The sequence below is a fragment of the Panicum hallii genome, chromosome 7 (assembly GCF_002211085.1).
Source record: "Panicum hallii strain FIL2 chromosome 7, PHallii_v3.1, whole genome shotgun sequence".
In the NCBI taxonomy this organism is placed as follows: domain Eukaryota; kingdom Viridiplantae; phylum Streptophyta; class Magnoliopsida; order Poales; family Poaceae; genus Panicum; species Panicum hallii.
Genome location: NC_038048.1, coordinates 40200472 through 40221475, shown reverse-complemented (window position 1 = coordinate 40221475; position 21004 = coordinate 40200472). Strand labels below are relative to the sequence as shown.

Genomic DNA, 21004 nt, shown 5'->3' with positions numbered 1-21004 from the left:
GGCCGGAGGCTGTTCTCGCTGCGAGACAAGACTTGTGATGCGTGACATCGGGTAGGTTCCTGGCTCCGGCAAGGCCTCCGGTGGCAATCAGAGGCCAGGGCTGCGCTGACGGTAGTTGCCACTGTGAAAACATGCCCAAGCAGCAAGCCCGGCGAATACGACCATAGATAGCTACATCCGCATGACTGCACCAAGAGAACTGAAGCAGAGCATTCCTGCTCATTTCTGAATTCTGATCACATAGGAGTACTGCAGGCACTGGCCCGATTTCGCATTGCGTATTTTAGCGACGACGCGAAACATGCCGAGTTTTACCCGCATGTACCACGCAACCATTCAATGTGACTCCCCCAGTCCACCACAGTTGAGATGATTGCGTGCGCTAGCTCAATGATTGTGCGCGCTCTGTTCTTGACTGCTCCATCCCGGGCGCGGAGCGAACGAGACGGGCGGCGGCGGCAAGCGAAGGAACTGCCGCGCGAGGGAGACAGAGATCGCGTAGGGCGCCCAGCGGCGGGATCCTAGGCTAGGCCTATAGGCGTGTCCGGTGGTTGGTCAGCTGTAGGGCTTAGCCTTTTTAAGGTTACGTGGTGGCTCAGGTCGAAGAAGAGGCCGTCGACGCGGCGAGACCACAGGCTCCGGTCGCGATTCGTGGATGCTGGCAGATTGGTGAGGGGCGAGCGGCTCGGCGCGTGGTGCTTGGACCGGACCCCAGCCGCCCGAGTGAGGTGACACCGCTGCGCGGGGCGCGGAGCAGGGGGATGGGGCCTCTCGCTGAACGCCGGCTCGGCGCGGCTGGATTCTGTGGTTCAGTTTTTTTTTTACCTTTTTTTTTTGTATGTGTGAAAGTCTGTGGTTCCGGTTACCAGGTACAGCCCCGTGGTTTGGCTTACTTCCTGTCGGTTTGTTTTGGAGATTTGCATGGTCGTGAAGGCCGCGATCTCACGACTCCTCGGCACTCGAGCTTCATGTGCGTTTTAACAGAAAGAAATACTAGCAGGTTGACAGGGAATTGGTGGACACTCTGCTGACGGACTGTTGCACATGTCATAAACGCGGATTGTATTTGCCTAGAAATATATTCTCGTGAAATACATTTTTAACATGTTTAGGATTCCTACTAAATGTAATTTTTTATTTCTTATAAGTACGACTTAGTTTATATGATCGGAGTGAGCATTTTGCATAGTTTGCTTGCTCATGATCTAAAAAAACATGGATTAATTGCTCGAAAGATGTTCTTTCATGTGAGACTGGACAACCGCTTCCCCCTGTGCAATTCCTCCCAATGGGCCTTTTGCAAGGAACCCACGGGCCCTTTCCTGGACGTGGATTTCGTATAGCGGGCTCGATTCGACGGACTTGCCTTAAAGGCCTGCTCCCCACGCCACAACCTGACCCATACCTTGTTGGTTTGGACCCAGTGAATCTCCAGGCCCGCAGCCCTGCAGGCTGAAGAATGGCCGCGACCCATTCGGCTAAAGAGGACTCTTCTGAATAGCTGATCACACCAGCGCGATTAGGGGTGTAAATTGGTGACCTTTAGATGAACTTCCAATCCCTTTTAGTTTAAATATTTTGAAAAATTAGCACAAATATTTGAACTAAAGAGAGTTGGAGATTCCTCTAAGAGTCACCAAGTTGCACCCCTAAACGCGACCATGGCACTCGTGGCTGCTAGCTATCAACATGCTACTTTTATTTTGGTGATATACCTGTCCTATATCATTTGTCCAGAAAAAAACTGGACTACTTGATCATGGCATAAAGGTATCTCCGTATCTGTCAGACTAAGCCTCTCCAAAGACTGAGGGCCGGCCATCAGGATCCTCCTCTCAAAAGGATGTCCCTTTGGATCCTCGCTCTCCCCTGCAGTTAGAGGGAAATCATTATGAGGCGTCACATTTCCTTAGCATTTCGCTTGATTGCACAATTAGTATCGAGCGATCGTACATGTGCCGTTCAAGCCAATCAAGTCATTGTTTACCATCCGTGCGATATGATGACGCTGATCATATCTTGTTCGGCGGACGGGAAGGATGATCGAGCTGGTATAATCTAGTAGCATAGATCATCTGCTCCCAATCATCAGCGGAGAAGCCCGAGACAAATATACAAGACCCACCGGTTCTTGTTTTTATCTGCCTGAAATTTCATCGGAGCTGCTGATTAGCCGCCGAATTTTCTGCAGGTACTGACGGCGACCAGCAGCGAACCCTGCATCTTTCCGTTTCTTTGACCTGGAGCTAGCACAAGATATTTCACGAGTAGAGTTCAGCAAGAGATGCATGAGAGCCAAAAGGTTTGCTTGCAGAGTATCACTCTAGCTACCAAAGTGGCTAACAGGCCAGTCTCTTCCTGCCTCCGTTTTGCTAATGCGTGCGGTTAGGTATGACGGCGCGTCTGAGTCTTAGAAATTTGCAGCGCGTGACGGCTGTTTTGGACAGTGCTGCTTTCTTTAGATATTTTCAGTTAGTTAGCGTCGACTCGGACCAAGGACACGGCTCCATTTCACTCTGACGACGGGTAATGATGCGTGCTCTGTGATCTGTTGCTTGCTCGGCGTATAACCAAAGTCATACAAGTGACGACGCTCATCCTGTTCACTTCATCTCTCCATTAATCTGGTGCTGCTTTTCCCTGCCCTCTATGTATCTCGGATCAGTCCTGAACGCCTGTGCTCCAATTCTGACCGGCGGTACGGGTTCGTTCAGGTGGGGAACTTAAAATAACCCACCGTTTTGCGGCCAAAATCAAAGAGAACTAGAGAAATCACAATGACATGATTCTGTGTCCTTCCGATCCTCCCCAGTCCCCATATTGACTTATCAACTTTTCATTTTTTTTATGCATGAACCGGTAAATAAAGTAAAATCATATGTAAGTCTGTCCTCTCATCCGAACCAGATTGTGTTCTTCGGTAACCCCCTACGTCAAGGTCGTTGTTGATCAAGAAAAACAAAAGAACATGCAAGGACCAATTCGTTACGCAACCGGTCGAACTTCGATTGAAAATCTTGTGCTTATCGAGATTGTCGTTTTACTGTCTGCTGGGACTAATTCTACTTGAAGCTTTGCTGCGTACATCACCTCGCCACCGCCCTAGCAAGCAGTAGGGATGACGACTAGCACAAGGAGACACGCAAGGAGGCTTGCTTGACAAAGACGTGGAATTTCAAATTTACCTGTGCTAATCCACTGAGTGCGACTATCCAAACCGGGTGTGTGTATGTATTGTTTTCTTGATGATTCCGAATACAAAAGGTATAAAGATCTAGAACCCTAGCTAGATTCTACCAGCTCCAACTGATCTTGTCAGCTGTGTGCGTAATACATATACGAGGCCTAGACCATGGACCATTCGTTCTGATAACTTAGTTATATGCTTTGGTTAGCTGGGGCGTACACATACGATGCAGCAGTAGTTATCGAGTAATCATCGTTATCATTTTATTGGACGCAGAAGACTTGGCCAAGTACCGTTGATGATGATGATCTATGTTGCCTTAGTTTAGGTGAAAGATTTTACTAGAAGGTCTTATTAGCTAGGCACCAATAGCAACCCTTTAACTCGTAGTGATGGCCTTTGTTACGGTGTCTGTGAATCGGTGCTCGAAGTCTAAGAGCGGGAGAGGTAAATTAGGCAACTTACAAATTTAAAAACTTATCCTATGGTCTCCATCTAGATTGCACAAAATATAAACTAAAAACATACTATCTAGATGTGCAACTAAGGTTCAACTAGTGTGAAACCCTCATCTCAAAATAAGTTTTGCAACCTATAGCCAATCCTAACAAGATACTACACTAAGAAAATAAAGCCATACAAATTGCAAGAGAAATTCAGAAACGTAGAGAGGATGAGTGGAAGCAAACTCTTGATACGATAATTTATTCCATAGTATCGGTAGTCACTAAGCCACCACTAGTCACGTTGTTGAATCACTAACTAAGAGTATTGCTTCCCGGTTATCAAGTCTCTTCTAGGACATTCCTTAATTTGCCACAAAGGTTAGGCCACTAAGGCTCACGCCAAGTTCTCTGGTCACCTTGATGCCGCCTTCACTGTGGAGCTTCCCACGAAGGAAGGGTCTTCTCATCTCCCGCACAAAGCCGTCGCCGCCACTCCATACCAATTCGGAGGGTCGATGATTTGCCGGTAGCCACCAAGACTCCAAGGATCAGCTCTCCAAGATAATAACTGTGGTACATTGAAGAACCAAACACAAAGCATCAACACCCTGCTCTCTCACTCACTCTAGGCCTAACCTAGCACTAACTCTCTCAAAGCATGTGCTAAAGTCTATGGATATGATCAATTAGCACTATGGATGGCTTGGAGATCCTTTTCAGTCTCTATGTGCTTCTCCTGAACTTCAGCAACCTCAAATGATCCGATGGAACTCCTTGTATAGGCTGGAGGGCCGGATATAGTAGTTACATGCCTTTTTCCTGAAAAGCTTAAAACGTCGGTTAAATCTGTCATTGGTGTCGGTTTAACCGGTCACACCGAGTCTGCAAGCTAGCCGTTGAACCCTAAATGCCTTCTTTACTGATGTCATTGCAACGACGCAATGCACCGACAGGTATCCGTTTAACCGGTATTGAAGGCTTTGCTTCCCAGAGGCTTATGTCGCTTGACATGCTCTTTGAATAATCAACTCACCATTGCACCAATGCCTTCTTCCATAGTGTTGGTTCAACCGGTGCTACTGGATTTTCTGCACTCGATCATGGTTGCAATTTTCTAATGCACCGACCCGTTGATTCCTGATGCCATCGGTTTAACCGACGCATGCATTCATGCTGAACCTTATCCAACTCATCTCTGTTTTTTCACTATAATCTAGGCATCTTGACTGCAATTTGGACTATCTTGTATATAAATTGGACTTCATCCATGGGATCTAGAAATCCACAAACTTGTTACTTCCATTGACTATGTTGTCACACAATCACCAAAATCACAATAATGATCTAATGGGATTATATTTCTTACAGTCGATAACGAGCTGTCTATGGTTACTTTGCTAATCTTAATATCTCTCCACCTAGTTCATCAGTTTCAAGATCTCTCAGTTTAGTTCGTGAGTCTTAAGATCTTGTGGTCCATTCTCTATGCATGCTTACGTTTAAGGGATAAGGAGTGGATGCAGGCTTGGATAAGGAGAGCTCTTGTCTTATTCCTCCTCTACATTCTCTTCTTTTCCTCCCTTTCTTCTTCCTTTCTCCTCCTTCACCTCATGCTCTAACGGAGTTTCGGGGGTGGGTGGGGGGTTGGAGCCCATGTGTTTTAGAAAAAAAATGATAGAGATAAACAGGATCATTAGAGTAGATCAAGTGGGTTCTTGCATTATTAGTGAGATAAACCACAAGGTTTAGTCCTAGGTTACACCAACATAGAGATATAGAGGGAGATCAACCTTCGGGCTTAGTGGAGGAGCTCGCCATGGCGATGGTGATGGTGTTGTGGTGGCGTGAGTGGCGTCGGTGGTCGAGGACGCCGACGTCGACGTCCAGGACTGGCGATGCGGATGTGAATGACGGTGGCGGCGCGGTGCAACAGGTGGTGAGCTTCCCGCCGCTTCAGCGCTCCCCGTAGATCGGTTAGGATTTTGTCGATGGAGTTTTGAGGCACGGTGAAATTTGGCATACGTGCCCCCGCGGCCCTCACCTCTTCTATATAGCACTGCGCAACAAGGGTCCACCAGCCACGTCTCGGTTGGGCGCCTCCGATCAGGGCGCGATCAAGTATTCCAACTCGGTCGTTACGAGATCAATCCTAACAAAAAAATCCAATTATTTAGACGCTCAAATATACTTATGTACCACAAATCCACAACCGCATAAATTTTATATATTGTAACCTGCTATCATTTGTACCCGCCGCGCTTCCTAGCAAATCTTACGAGAGCGCTTGCACGTTTAGCTGCGTAGTTCTTTTATCATCACACGGCAAGATTTTGACAGATACAGTAAAATAACCACGAAGCCACTGCTCTTTCATCCGTATCTTGTCTTGTAAGTGAAATATTCCTCAGGTCGGCCAGTACTCTGACCCGCGGTTTGTAAGTGGCAGTAACCGGACCCACTCGCTCCTTAAATCCTCTTGTTCTGAGCACTAGCAAGTCAAAGGCATCTTTGTCGGCTGGGCTGAGGGTAACCATCAACCTATGCCAACACGCCAGGCAGGACGGTGGCCATCGATCGTCCGGCGCAAGTGGCGCCACGTTTCGATGCGCACTTGGGGGCTGCCGCACCCGATCAATACCGCCTTTGCGGCAGCGTCGTTGGTGCCGCTTGCATGGACGTACGTGCAGTGCGTCGGCCAAAGCAAAAGTCTAATCGCACGCACAAATCAGTAGCAACAAGGTCAGCGCCATGGCCAGGGCCGGCCTGCCGCCAGCCAGCCAGCCAGCCAGCTGGGTGCCGCCGCGGCACGCACGAAACCGTGTCCCGCTTGGGTCAAAGCCAGTAAGCCACCGGCGGCCGGCGCGGCTGCGGCTGATGACGGGGCCCCTCCGTGTCGCAACACGCAACGGCCCCGCCGGAGGCCGCCGTCGCCGCCGCTTCGACCACACAACCTAACACGGGTGTATATTGCGTGCCCGGGCCCCGGAGTGGGTGGGCGGCTGCGAGCACCGTCCCGTACGACCGTGGTGGTCGCGAGCCGCCGGCCGGCGCTTGATGGCGGGGCCCTCGCCGCCATGCACAGCAGGAGCGCGTTCGTGGAGCCGTCAGCCGTGGACTTTTTTCCTTTCCTGCGGGAAGCGAGGAGAAGCGAGAGATCTTTTTGTTGGGTCGTCTGTGCCGTTGGGTGCCGAAAGCGATGCCACCACGCGAGTTAGGTGCGCGCGCGGCCGGGGGGGTAGTACCTCCTCGAGCACGCGTGCCCCGGAGCCCTAATGCGCCCAAAAAGAGTGGTCCAATGGCTGGCAGCCTCCGCCGCTCCGATCGATCCATCTCTTCCTTTTTGTCATACTTTCCGGAAGAATCTGGCACCGGAGCTCGGCCGCGGGCCACCATTGCCAACTGCCGAGGCCCAAGGCAGCAAGGCTGCTGCAGATCCGCCGTTGTCCTCCACGCACCGATCGATGCTGGGTTGTTGCCCTGGCCAGGACATGATCAAGCACGCAATCAGGCCGAGCATATTCGTGCTCAGCCACTAACCTACAACTCCCTTGGTCGTCAGTGAAGAGCTAGGACGATGCCTGGCTCTGGCGACTTGCACATCCTGCAGAGAGCCTCACCAAGATGAGCAGTATTAATCTTAGCAAAACGTTAACATGCTTGCATCCACATATATATATTACAACTGCAGCAGCCTCTGTGACAAACTGAAGCACGTATAACAAGGTGACGATGATCAGGACAGAGCAACAGGCATTCTCACACCTCACTCACAGTTAGTTCCGGAGAGGAAACGGCAGGAACCGAACAGCATGCCACCTCGAGCAATTCGCGGCGATCCCCAGGACAAATCACGTGGGTGAGGGGCCCTAAATTAAGCAAGGCTTTAGGTTAGCACGTCAGTTTATTCGGCAAAGCCTACCACTAGCTTAACCAATTCGGGAGGGATAAGCTATAATACAGTTTTAACAAGGAGATGATCTAGTTAATTCGTCCTCCTGGCAGGTCGTACGAACTGGCCGGGCAAGGGGGGAAGCACGCAGCGCAGGGACAAATTCCGATTGGAGCCCTTCTGGCGTGCGATTAAGAAAGCTAATCTTTTCTCTGGAACAATTAAGAAAACTAATCGCTTCTCTGTAGCAGGCTCCGTTACCTACTGCATAAGGGTTAGCTATATGATGATCCATGTAGGTCAGCAGCTCAGCATTTGGCCTACGTGAAGAGAAAATAATAATGAATAAAGAGAAGACCGCTAGCTGCTAACTGGTTGTCGGTCAATAATATATTATGCTCTTTTTTTTCACAATACAGACGCAGACGTTTATAAACGCGCACGTACACTCACCACCTCAAGGCGTACGCAAAATTTAATTTGCTATTTATAAGCGGATCTATTTAATTTGGAGTATGCTATAGCTAGTCATTTAATTTGATGTTTTTTATCTATTGCTCTACAGATATTTTTTGTGGGTGGTGCACTACTATTCCTGACCGTCGATGCAGTGGGCATTTTGGTTTGAAAATGACAAACTTTGCAACTTTTGAGAAATTTTGTTTACACATGTTAGAGGCACCCCTAATCGTGCATCACATCGTATTGTTATTTCAGTACGCTCTCGTACCTACCCTGAATGGTAATACTGACAACGTTGCCAAACTGTCAGTTGGAGCTTAGAAGCATCAACGCAATTATTGCGGGCGTGATGGGATTGGTTCGAAACTGCCGAAACTCAAATTTATAATCGGGTCACGCCACTACCTTTTCGGGAGGGGGATCGCATCGAAGTGGCCGGGGGCAGATTGGAGTAGAAGGAAAGCAACCGAGGGGTGTCAATCTAGCCAGCCGGAGGAGATCGATCAGTGCCGTCCACGCCGCGGTGACAGCAACGGGAAAAGGCCCGCGTCGCTATCCCCGGCCGTCGCGTCAAGATCCGTGCGGCCGTGACGTGTCAGCATCGGAGGGCTCGCGATGAGTCAATGCAAGGTGGGCCCCGATCCACCGGCCGTGAGATCATTTTTCTGGCTCGCGGCAAGGTCGGTTCGCCAGGCCGAGGTGAGGAATCACCCGCCGGCTCCTCGCTCTGGCTTTCGTGGATGCCCCGACGTTTATAAGGCAAACCGTCCCCGTCGCGCCTCGTCTGGGAAGCTCCAGAACCAAACGCCACCGCGCGCGCGCATGCCAGCTCGCCAGGCCGCACCGGTCGCGCCGCCATCATTTCGCCGGGAGTTCGTTCGCCCGTCCGTGCTGCAAGTTGGTCTCAGGATCAGTTTCTTTACGAGGTTCTTGTCGTCTATATATTGCCGTAGCGGCCGCCGGGCGGCCCGTCGCTGGGCTTTCGGTTGCGCGCGCGCATCTTCGCACCGGTGCGTTCGCGGCAGCTGCTGCCTGTATCGCGGGTGTCTCGGCATGGACGCGTCGAGCGCGAGCGGCGAGAGCGGCGGCGGCGGCGGCGCGGGGGGCGGTCGTGGGGGCAGGAGGTGGAAGGGCAAAGGCGTCACGCCCATACAGCCGCGGGGGCAGCTGGCGCCGGTCATGGAGGACGCGTCGGCGGCGTCGCTGCGCCCGCTCAAGAAGATCGGGCGGGGGCCGGACCGCTTCCAGCGCTCCGCGTCGTCGCTCTCGACGTCTTCGTCGGCCCCGCCGTCCCCTTGCGCCAGCGCCGCCTCGACGGCGGCAGCGGCGTCGCCGCCCTCCGCGCGGCGTATCTTCCCGTTCGCGTACGAGACCTCGGCGCTGGCGGGTGGGGCGGCCCCGCGGCTGCAGCTCCTACCGTGGCAGCACTCCAGCGCGTCGCAGCCGCAGCGGGCGCCTCCGCAGAGTCAGCAGATGATATCGTTCGGCGCGCCGCCTCAGTACCAGGCGCAGTTCTTGTTGCCGGAGGGCTCCCCGCAGCAGCAGCATCTGCTACGGTACTGGAGCGAGGCACTGAACCTGAGCCCGCGCGGCGGCCAGGCCGCGGCCGTGCTGCCTTCGCTGTACCAGCACCTGCTGCGGGCTCCCCCGCCGCCGCAGAAGCTGTACCGCGGCGTGCGGCAGCGGCACTGGGGGAAGTGGGTGGCCGAGATCCGGCTGCCGAGGAACCGCACGCGGCTCTGGCTCGGCACGTTCGACTCCGCCGAGGCCGCCGCCATGGCGTACGACCGCGAGGCCTTCAAGCTCCGCGGCGAGAACGCACGGCTCAACTTCCCGGACCGGTTCTTCGGGAAGGGCCAAGCCGGGGGGAGCGGCCGCACCAGCGCTAGCTCCACAGCCGCCCAGACCGCTGGCGCCGGGTCTGGCTCGTCGTCGTCGTCATCACCTCCACAGACACCGGACGAGGCAAGCGGACAACAAACGCCGCCGCCCCACGCAGAAGGATCGACGGACAAGCAGCCACAGCCTCCGGTGGACACATCGTCGTCGCAGCAAGGCGGCAGCCCTGGAGACACTACCATGCCATCAGTCTCGGCTGAAATGATTCACGCGCCGGTGGCTCATGGCAGCGAGTGGGGTCCGGCCGACGAGGCTTGGTTCAACGTGTGGGGCCCGGGGAGCTCCTTCTGGGACTACGACATGGACAACACCCCAGGCCTCTTTCTCCATGGCCGCTTCGCCGGTGATGAGGCTGGCATGGAGCAGTCCAGCGCACAAGGAACCGCAGCAACAGCAACCGGGACGGACATGTCATGCGATCACGTCCCGGTAACACCTGCTTCTTCTTCCCCTCTTCACTCACAGTCTCCTCATTCTCCTTCCTTCATGGACTAAGCAGCACACCCTGATATCTTGCTGATCCCATTGTTTCTTCTGCACTCCGATTGCCTGCAGAAATAGCACTAGCTAGGATAGAGATGCACGCAGGTTCAGTTTTTAAGACAACTTGTGCGGCATCACACAGATTCATTTCACAGCAGCATTCAAGAACCATTCGGCCATGCATTTCTTCATCAAACAATTCTTCTGAAATCCACGGGAAACCCTGCTCTAGGCTGCAATTTTTAGGCCAGCTACTAGGACGCAACCCGTAAATTTCTCTCTCCCATGTTGTGCAACGGCATGCATCCAGCATCCTCTACAGATGACACTCCTGTGTATTTTAGATATTTCTTAGACTCTTCAAAGCGTTCTTCAGTTTGTTTGCAACATTATGTTACTGCTTCATGTGGGATGGCTCCGGTCACTGATTCAGCTATGGATTTCTAGTGTTAGGAAAATGGGTTTAGCAGCTTATTTATGTATGTTGTGCTCTGATTTATTTTCATGTACCTTGTTACAAAGTTTGGAGTTTTCAACCATGCATTACTTGAAATATGAGGCGTTAAGTGTGCGTGCATGCACGTTTTGTGTGATTACCTCAGAGTTCGTACGTGTAGAAGAGATATTCCTCTTCCTGAACATAGTTATCTCAACGCTCTTATCCAATAAAGTTGTGAATAATGCTGGTTGATTTTTATTCAGACAATGTAAACACAAAAGGACCCTTTCAAATGATCGAGCAGTTCGTTCCAGCATGAGCACGAGCGCCTATTTGACCTTTCTTCGGCCTCCACAGAACTCCATGAAACACCATAACCGTGAAAGAGAAAAAAAAAGCTAAGTCCTAACCGGGTAATTTTTATCTCCTTTTCACACTCACAATATTTTACCACTCATTCTTGTTGCGATTCATGCTTGGCTCTTCTTCTCCAACCTTGACGAAGTTCTCGGCAAAAGGTCCGATGCGCACAAGATTGAGATTACGGTTCGGGTTCACCACCATCAACAGATAAATATTGAAGCTGGTGGCATCAAGATGGCCTCTCCGTGGCGGTACATAGGGGGCACACATCATCGTAGGGGGTGTTCAAAACCCTAAACCAGTCCAACTAGAGAAAAAGCAAAACAAGAGTAGTGTATCTTTCCTCATCCTGTTTAGGTTAGGGGCTTTGAACAGCCACAGTACGTGGAGGTCCAATAGCAAAAAGCACATGGTCGTGGCCAGTGTGGTGTGGTTAGGCTCGAGGAGCGTGAAGAATTGGAGGATGACATGTTGGCGGAAGGAGGAGGATCGGAGTGAGCAAGGTGCGACATGGTGGATAGGCTAGACAGGCATGGGTTTTTGCGCATGGATGAATATATGCGCATGGTGCATGTAACTAAAGAGTAAAGATCATGCCTTTATTTTACTGCTACATTTCACAGTTCTGATTTGCTGGTTAGATAAATTCATAAAATACAGAATCATCAACAGGAAGCTCAAAAACAAGCAATATATGTACTTTTGTTATTGGGTGAGTTAGCATAAATGATGTTACCAGACAAAGTATTTTTATGACCTGCTACAATTCCTGTTACAGTACTACACTGAACATGGGCAAAATGTTTCAGAACTCCACTGCAATTCTGCTTATACTTGTGAACTACAATACAAGGCATCAAGCATGAAGGTAATGAACTAGTTTGGTTATTTCAGGTAACATATTTCATAGGACAACCAGCAATTCAATGAACAATTAAGATTGTTTGGGCAAAGAATTATAATTATCATTCCCTACCATGCATGAATGAAAATGCATCACTGTCTTTTGAGTCAAAGTGGCAAATGTAAGAGAACTTACTGAAGTGATTCCAGATAAGCGAATGATGCAACTGTAACACTGCATAAGCCACATTTGGATGGGTTCCTGCAAAGACGCGAAAACATTACGTGTAAAGTATTGCAGCATTCTATTTGAATCTACTACAGATAACAGGACCAAGCACATCTAGCTAGCGGTGCTTCAAACTGAACAGCTAACAGGAGGATTTCGCTCATCAAAATCACACCAAGCATTTCACTTGGTTGAAAAGAACTGATCGTTTCTAGTTCTGGGAATTAAATTTTGCATGAAAAGAAATTCACTCAGCTAGTCAGATTCACATTCACATGGCACCACCATATCAGTATAAGAAAAAACTCACTGAATGTGCTCCTTTCCCAAACCCTTCTTACATCATTAGATTCAGCAGGAGCAGAAGCAGGCTTAGGTGGATCTGTAACAACAAGGGGATAAACCCAGACCCTAGAAACGGAAGAGGCGGTAACTTCTGAATTGATTCTCCAGATGCCAAGCATGGTGGTTCATATGTATCATCATATATGTGTTTGACAAAGATTCAGAGAAAATTATAATTCGCTCCAGGATGGGCTGCCAACGTCAGACATCAATAAAAGAGGTAAGTAATTTGTAACTTCTTTTCATAATGTCAATGACGAGAAATTTAGAAACATGTAAACAAAAATTCAACAGTAATGTTTGACTTCGAATCTTCGACGGGGTAGCTGGACATCGACAGCGCTAAGCATGGCCAGCTTTCTATGCACACCACTGATCACTCTGGGGGCACACTGCTGCGACAGATATATGATAATATGAAGCTACAACAACGTAATGCTACACCGCTTATAAAGAAGAGGAACAGCGATTGCCTTAGTCGCCACCGCCCCGCTCCAAATCAGGAGTAATGCGATGGATCCGCAACCATTTCATGGGGAAAGCGTACGGTTATTTGATTCATCACAAAAAACACGAACCAATTTCATTGGGAAAGCTCTGTTTAACCTTTCATGGAGGAGCACCGAGCGGGTGCGCGATTGCTGCACACGATCCAATGAATATAGACGACGGCCGCGTAGGCTGCCGCGTTCGAGAGGTCGCCGTCGCCGCGCCCGCCTGCGTACGCTCAAGCGCGCGTCCGGCCCGGCCTGCTGCCGGAGCAAACCGAGCAAGTGGAGATCCCATGCGAGGACCGGGTCTGATCGAAGGATGCAGGGCCTCTGCGCTTCAGGCTGGAAGGGAAATGGGAGGAGTGGCGGACGGCGGTGGCCGTCGGTGGATCGCCGGAGTCAAGCCGTTCAAATGAGGGGACTTTTGCAAATATTTGATACGGTATTTTTCAAAACGCTCCCTAAATCGGATCGCGATCCAAATCAGGTGGGTTTTCGAACATAACTAATTAAAATTTTACAAAAAGACCCCTATATCGATAATCGCGATCCGACTGAGGAGGCTATTTGAAAAACATAATCAGGAAACTTTTCATAGGGACCCCTAGGGCCTTTTCCGAAATATTCCTGGGCGGCACCGGAGCTCCTGACGAGCCCGCGCCGGCGGCGGCGACCTCAGCTATCCCCATGCCGTCGTGAGTCCTGCGCGAGCACCGTCGAGATTCGTTCGCTACACCGTCGTTTCACTTATCCTCGTGGGCGCTGCTCACGGTCCAAGCTTCTACGGAGGTGCGGCGCCGGCGCCGGCGCCGACGGGTTGGGAGCTGGCTTCCTTGAGACGGTGGCGGCAGGTCGACGAGGCGGCTAGCTCGGACCATCGTTTGCTCTAGTATCATTGCGAGTGGCTGCGTGGACTATTGGCACTTAATGGCAGAGCGAGCAGAGAAGACCGCCGGCCTGCTCGACTCGGCGATGGAGACGAGCGCGCCGGTCTTATACGCGACGGCGACGCAGCGCATCCATTTACATGTTCAGTCTACTACCACTACCAGGCAGGAAGGAAAGGGGACTCGACACCATGCCGACCTGAATTTTCAGACACAAAACTCCCATGCATCTTCAGCTTACGAGCAATCGAATTCCTGCTCCGGAAACACAAGCGCTAAACAGCAGAATCACTGAGCTTAGTAGCTAACAAGGAATTCATCAGGAATCTTTTTCCTTCCCGTCAAATATCCAAGATAATTATTTTTTGAAATATATATCCAAGTTAATTATCTACAAGAGATCGATGTTCAGTTTTGCTGGCACTGCAATCCGATTAAACATTTGCTGCTGAGTAATTCGTGTCCCTGTGTGCGTCCAGGGCAGTGCTCCTGGAACGAACTCAACCACAGCAGCATCCAGCTTCTTTGACGATGATGACAGGAAAGCTAGGCATGGTTCAGACTGACCACAACATCAGTCGACAAACTAATTTGAGTGGAGCTTGCAGTTAAGGCCGCGCCACTTCTTGCATCCTTAATTTTAGGCCACAATTTAGATCGATATTGTGTTGGCCATGAGCACTGCAGCGTCATGGCGTGTTTGGATGGCGCCAGTGGCCACTGCCCGCCAATTGAGCCTGAGTTGTCTTCCATCTTAGAGCATTTGCGATTGGAAAAATCGCCGCGTGCATTGCCAACTGCCAAGGATTCCCACGGAATTTCATGCCCAAATAAGCTCTGTACAGAAAGAACTTGAAGAGATTGGATGGTCACGGGGTGGTCGTTGTCTGAAATACCGAGTTACAGACCAACCCCTGTTCTACACTGGACTTCAAATCGGCGATCCAAATGTTCGTTAAAAATTCTAAAAAAATGGATGGAGATGGAGAATGTAGGGGCGCATGTCTCCACGAAATTTAAACCCAAATAAATTCTGTAGATGAATAACTAAAAAAGAGAAATGTTTGTGGGGTGGATGGTATTCCAAATACAGTCCACCCCCGTTCTATACTGGAATTAAAAAATTGACGATCCAAATCTTCACCAAAAATTCCACAAAAATTTAAAGAGATGGAGAATGTAGGTACGCACGTGTCCACGAAATTTTGCGGCCAAATAAATTCTGTAGAGGAAGAACAAAAAGGAGAAATTTCCACGGGGTGGACGGTATTTGAAATACCGTCCACCCCTGGTGCCAGCATTCCGGCGCCGGCGGGCGCAGATCACACCTGTCGCGTCGACATCTCCACCAAAAGATGGGGAACATTGTGCGGGAGGTGGTGGCAGGAGCAGGCGCCGGTGAAGCTGCTGGCTCGCCAGGGATGTCGCGGCACCGGGACTGAGACCTAGCGCCCCGACGGCGAGGACGGCGGGCTGCCACCGCAGACCGCGGGCGTGCGTGACCGCGTGAGGCGTTCTGGTCTGGCGTCTGGACGCAGGCGAGCTCGTGCCCGCGGAGGCTGGCATGCTTGGGAGTTGGGAACGGGAAGGCGACGTGCGCCGGCACAGTCGTGCCTGTGGGCTGTGGGCTGTGGCTCGGTGGTCGCCGGGACGCGGTGGAGGATGCGGGTCGAGCAGGCCGTGATGGCGAGCCGACGCGGGAACCCGGGCGGCGGAAGTCGTCGGACTTGCTCCTTGCCGCGATCTTCAGTCCCATCCCGTTCTTCTTTCTGAACCCGCTGCGCTTGCTTCAGCTCCGCTACGTGCGACGTTTCAGGAGTGTTTTACCATAGCTATACCATCGAGCTGAAATTGAATTACGTGCTAGTAAAGCTAAACAATGCGACGGACAGAACAAGGATTTGAGGCTACCAAGCTTGCCATGCGGCCAACAGCAAAAACTTGGGTGGCCACCGGGACCGGATGCTACGTGTTGCTGGGTTCAGAGACCTTTTCTGCACCCCCAACTCCATTCCAACACCCCCATTTCAGATCCTGACTGAATCACAAATGATAGAACATCGTTACAGGCTTACCATCTCCATGCCTTCACTGTACAATAACCTACCACCAGAATCTCAAAATAATGACACTAATTTACTGTAATTTCTGACCCATCTTTGAGGACACGAGATGTGCTCGATCGGCAGACGTTGAGGCATGCTTGTGTCCATGACCGGAAGAAATTGAAGGCATCGTTGATTCAGAGACTGGAACATAAGTATTACTAAATTATAGATCGTTGTGCCAAATCTAGATACGTAATTTTGCTATGTATCTAAATACAACGTTTATCTAGATGTATAGTAAAATCTACATATCTAGATTTGCCAAAACGACCTGCAATTTAGAAATTTGGAACGGAGAAAGTAACATCTTATAGAGTAAGAATTCCGCGGCACGGGGATAGCTCTGCCTTATGAACGAATTGCTATGTGACACGTGGTGTACCTATGGCTCTTTTTTTTTACCTTGCGCCATGTCTCGTTTTCTTTTGCATTGTGCTACTTCCATTACGGCTTGTGTCAATTTTGGATCTCTTCATGGGCTGTTGTCCGTGTCTGCCCAAATTTTTCTTCCTGTTGCTGGTCCAAAAGCTAATCCTGTCGTAGCTCACTTTTTTACCTGGAAAAAGATCCTTTTACCTCCTAAACTTTTGGACGAATCCGGATTTCTTCCCCAGATAATAAAACCGTCCATCTAGACTCCTTAAACTCGCGATACCGAACACATGACTACTCTAGCTAGTTTTTCTCAGTGGTTTTTCTTGTTTTCTTTTATGTTTATTTTGGCTGAATTTTTGAAAAATTATTGTAAATTATAAAATTCATAACATGGAAAATTCAATTTTGTTGGACTCCATATGAGTAGATCTGTACAGTGAACATATGATATGATATAATTTAGTAAAAAATTTATTGCACTTTTAGATATATATATATATAATTTTTTAGATATATATAATTTCTGTAATTAATTTAATTTATAGCTACAGTTCCATGATCCAATTATGCTGAAATTTTTATGATAGGCTAATTATTATATATGCTTGTTGGACCATGTATATGTAGGCTTGAGCCTGCAAACCAGTCATCGTAGTAGTCCTTTCCTAGACATGGGCCGCACAATTTGCCTGGGCCTACAAACAAGCGGCCGACCAGGACGGGTACGCTGGCATGTGGGGCCGTTGCTCTCAGATGATCCACCCGTCACCGTAATGCAGAGACGACGTGCCCACGGCCGGCGCGATCGGTGGGCGCAATCAGCTTCGCTGCCGACTCACACCGCGAGGAGATTCATGCATGTCGGGCTCGATCCTTGTGTTTCCAAACAGAATCGTCGGATTGTCAGATCCTTCCTTCCAATGTGAATCTCCAGTTTCTCGCCAAAAACATCCATGCTGATCATCTGACACGCGTGTACCCTTTTGTTTTGGCATGCTCAGTCAGTCCCTCACCCCGTGCGGCGGCGCCCTGCCGACGACGTGCCGCCAACATTTGTTTCGTGCCTAAACTCGATCATGGGTCAAATGAAAAGCCAACTACATGCAAGTTAAATTCATACTGCACCCATTTAGAGATAGAAAAACAGGTCTAGAAATGATAATACTTGTCTTGTCTTCCACTACGAGCCCGTTTGGTAGCGCTCCCGCTGCTCCGCTCCGCGCGAGAATCGATCCCGGAGCGAAAAAACGATTTCACGTAGAAGGGGGAGCGAGAACAATCTCCACCAAACGGTGATTTCGCGACAAAGGAGCCCAAGGGAGCGGGGGTCGAGTAGAGTTGGAGCAGAGCTTGCCAACGGGGGCCTGAAATTCTCAAACACTAGATTTGTTTACTGAAACAAAAAAGAAAACTGAAATGCCGAATTAAAAATTTCTATTGTCCATTAAGTTAAATTTACCTATTAAACTGTCTCCACAAAACATGCGTTCTAATTTTCAATATACGTGATTTTCCCTTGAATTATTGAAGGGAAAACGTAGGTAAAGTATCCCAAAGTCGGTTGATCTGGGCTTGGGGATGCTCTGGGTCAGCAGTCCTCCTTTCCGGGAGGAAACAACAAACAGCCAATCGTCGCTGGAATTTCACGCCACTCGCTTTCTTCCACCGCATCTCACGTGCCCACCGCCCGCTCGATGCAATTCCCCACTCGCCCACCAACCTCCCCGTGCCCGATGGCCACCACCGCCGTGGCGTCCCCCTCCACCTCCACACCGTCAACTCCCCTCCTCCCCCGCCGCCGCTCCCTCCCTCCCGCCTCCACGCCCGCCCGCTGCCGCCTCCTCCCCGCGCCGCCGCGGTGGCGCGCGCGCCTCGACATCGCGCGCCGGGTGGCCGTCGGCAGCGACGTGTCCTCGTACCCTGACGTGGCCGCCGAGGAGGCCGCCGCCGCGCGCAAGGTCGGGAAGCGCGTCCGCGTCACGGCGCCCGTCCGCGTCCACCACGTCGCCAAGGCGCCGGGGCTGGACCTGCGCGGCATGGAGGGCGTCGTCAAGCAGTACGTCGGCGTGTGGAAGGGCAAGCGCGTCACGGCAAATCTCCCCTTCAAGGTGGAGTTCGAGCTCAAGCTGGACGGCCAGGAAAAGCCGGTCCGGTTCATCGCCCACCTCCGCGAGCAAGAGTTCGATATCGTCGGAGACGAGTAGAGCTCTTGGTTACAGAATAACGCGCTCTCAGCGGCGGCCGTGGCATCTGTATACTATCGTGTCTGTGCGAGAGGAGGAGGTTAATCGAGGGTGTGAGGAGATTGCAACTTTGCAAGTAAGTTGCCGTTTGTTTACTTGTTTGGGGTGTGCTTCTTCCCTCTCCTCCCTACAGCATCGAATTTTTCAGATGTGACGATTATTCGAATGTTTGTACGCTATGATCAAAAGTAATTAAACTAATGAATCTGTTACCGACTGTATTGAGCACTTTGTTCTATTGATTGTTAAGACAAAATGTTACTACTAGCCTACTAGGAGTGAGCGATACTGTGATATATGATGGAAACTACTCCTAGTAGGCTAGTAGTTAAATCTGTTTGATGATGGAATGATCTTGATCTTGGCCCAGCGTGGCCTTTTTGTTCCAAGTAAATTAAGAGCCAACATCTCTGCTGATAGCTGTGCAAATTGAATGAGGATAGTCGGAAATTATCTGTGTAACAATTTTGTTCTGTATTTCGCTGCATCAACATGTTTCTTGATTTCCTTCATTATTGCTACGGCATTTAATGGTGGGTGTTCATCAAAGTTGTATTGTGGATGTAATTTACCCCAATTGGCATTGACACAGCGTTGGATACGGGTCATGTATATAATAGCCTTCTAGAAGTATTTACTCAACACAGAGCAGAGTTGACATACAATGCTCTTATGATTTTACCTTTGTCTTTGCTGTATGTCAAACTGATTATAGTTCAGTGCTATGGAGCTCCTATGAACTGACAAAATCGTTCAACACTTTTTTATTTAGTTGTTAATAGTTCCTCTTGGATTTGCTTGTGGTTCTTGATACTTACTCATGCTATACTGAGAATGAGTGTGCCAGGTACATAGCTTGAATTCTTGATGGAGTAGTTGTTTCAGTTGGCATGGTTGCTATGCTTGATATCAAATGTTTAGGACTCTAGCAATTTCTTCTTGTAGATTGTGGCTTTGCCGTGGAGGCAAGAATTTTTCTATATTTCGGATCCAATCTCAAATTAATATCTTACATTATGTAGTGTCTCTAAATCTTATTTAAATATGTTCCAATCTGAATACTGAAATCTGCTCCTTTAAGCCATTTCTTAGAGTTATCAATAAGTTCCTATGTACTTGATAATTACCATTCAATTCCCTTAGAATGTTCTAGCTCTTAGTCTTAATTATGTTTTATTGGTTAAAGGATCCCTGGTATTTATTAATGTAGGTTTATATTGCATTAAAAAACTGCCAGTAAACAGTTCTGCCTGTCCAGAATCTAGATATGCATTGTTCTATAGATCAGGAAATGATTACATTTCATAACCCTTCAGCTTTGGAAAAGGGGATTGCTGCTTGTGTTAGAAATGCCAAAAATCACTCGTTCCAATCATTTCAAAATATTTAGGAACTTGGTACCATGTGAATGTGATTTTTGAATCTTGGCATGATGATCAGATTCATTCTGTATTGTATACTGGATTCCCTTAGGAATGTCATAGGTTTGTTGGTGCCTGCTTTTATAACTGCTGAATTCGTCTCTAGTTGTAAGGTTGTGTTGGTGATGTTATTATTGTTTATTTACTTTTCTGTTCTTCCATATAGGCAACTTAACATCAATGATTATGAGTGGCAGACAATGAGAAAAATAGAGAACTAAGAATTACCTAAAAATTCTATTTGGTTCGTGTGAGAATTAACATAACTGCCTAATCATTTTCAGCCCTTCAACTGTGTATATCTGTCAGCGTGTTATACTTGTTCATGAGTATCTGAACCCAACATGATCTTTGATGTTTCACTTTGTAAACATTATTTCTTCTTGATTAATCACTCAATTAGATATCGATAAACCGGACGGAGTGGAACGCCTACCAGCGGCTCCACGTTAGTAAATTTTTTTTATATTTTTTCCATGTGCAATCAGAGATTTACGGCGCTCGTCATCCGCTAGTTCAAGTGCATACTCACACACTGATTACTGTATTTCTTTGTCTGGGATGAATTTAGTTAACGAGTCCAACTTGCCCATTACTTGTCTGTTGGCACGGAGCCTGCTCATTTGTCGAATTCATGGAATCGTGACTTTCCAGAGTATCTGATCCAAGGTTTTTACTCCTTTAAGGTTACAGCATACTACAGCGTCTTTATGGTACCATTTGTTCCATTCTACATCCTAAGGATCATCCATGTAATATGCTATCTTTTTTATTTATTTATTTCGGGGCACGGTTTCAATCATTTGCCACATATACTTTCTGGGAGTAAATTCTTAACGTTGCTGACACGGTGGAGTCATGAACCATCCGGCCAGTGCTAGGAGTGAGAACAGA

The 21004-nt window shown here is 49.1% G+C and overlaps 2 protein-coding genes across 4 annotated transcripts; both read left to right on the top strand.

The window, feature by feature from the left end:
* The first annotated feature begins 9035 nt into the window (after window positions 1-9035).
* Window positions 9036-12110, top strand: LOC112900328 (ethylene-responsive transcription factor ERF054-like). Of its 3 annotated transcripts, none has more exons than XM_025969143.1 (2): window positions 9036-10312; window positions 11069-12110. In XM_025969143.1, the coding sequence occupies exons 1-2, from the start codon at window positions 9038-9040 to the stop codon at window positions 11075-11077; spliced, it is 1284 nt and encodes a 427-aa protein (XP_025824928.1). In that variant the 5' UTR covers window positions 9036-9037; the 3' UTR covers window positions 11078-12110. The 3 variants fall into 3 exon arrangements, with proteins under 3 accessions (XP_025824928.1, XP_025824929.1, XP_025824927.1); XM_025969144.1 differs by lacking the exon at window positions 11069-12110 and adding an exon at window positions 10445-11046; XM_025969142.1 differs by lacking the exon at window positions 11069-12110 and having other exon boundaries at window positions 9036-11044.
* Window positions 12111-18057: 5947 nt separating this feature from the next.
* Window positions 18058-18793, top strand: LOC112900233 (ferredoxin-thioredoxin reductase, variable chain-like). The gene has a single exon (XM_025969018.1). It carries the CDS (start codon window positions 18141-18143, stop codon window positions 18648-18650), a length of 510 nt encoding a protein of 169 aa, XP_025824803.1. The 5' UTR covers window positions 18058-18140; the 3' UTR covers window positions 18651-18793.
* Window positions 18794-21004: the final 2211 nt, after the last annotated feature.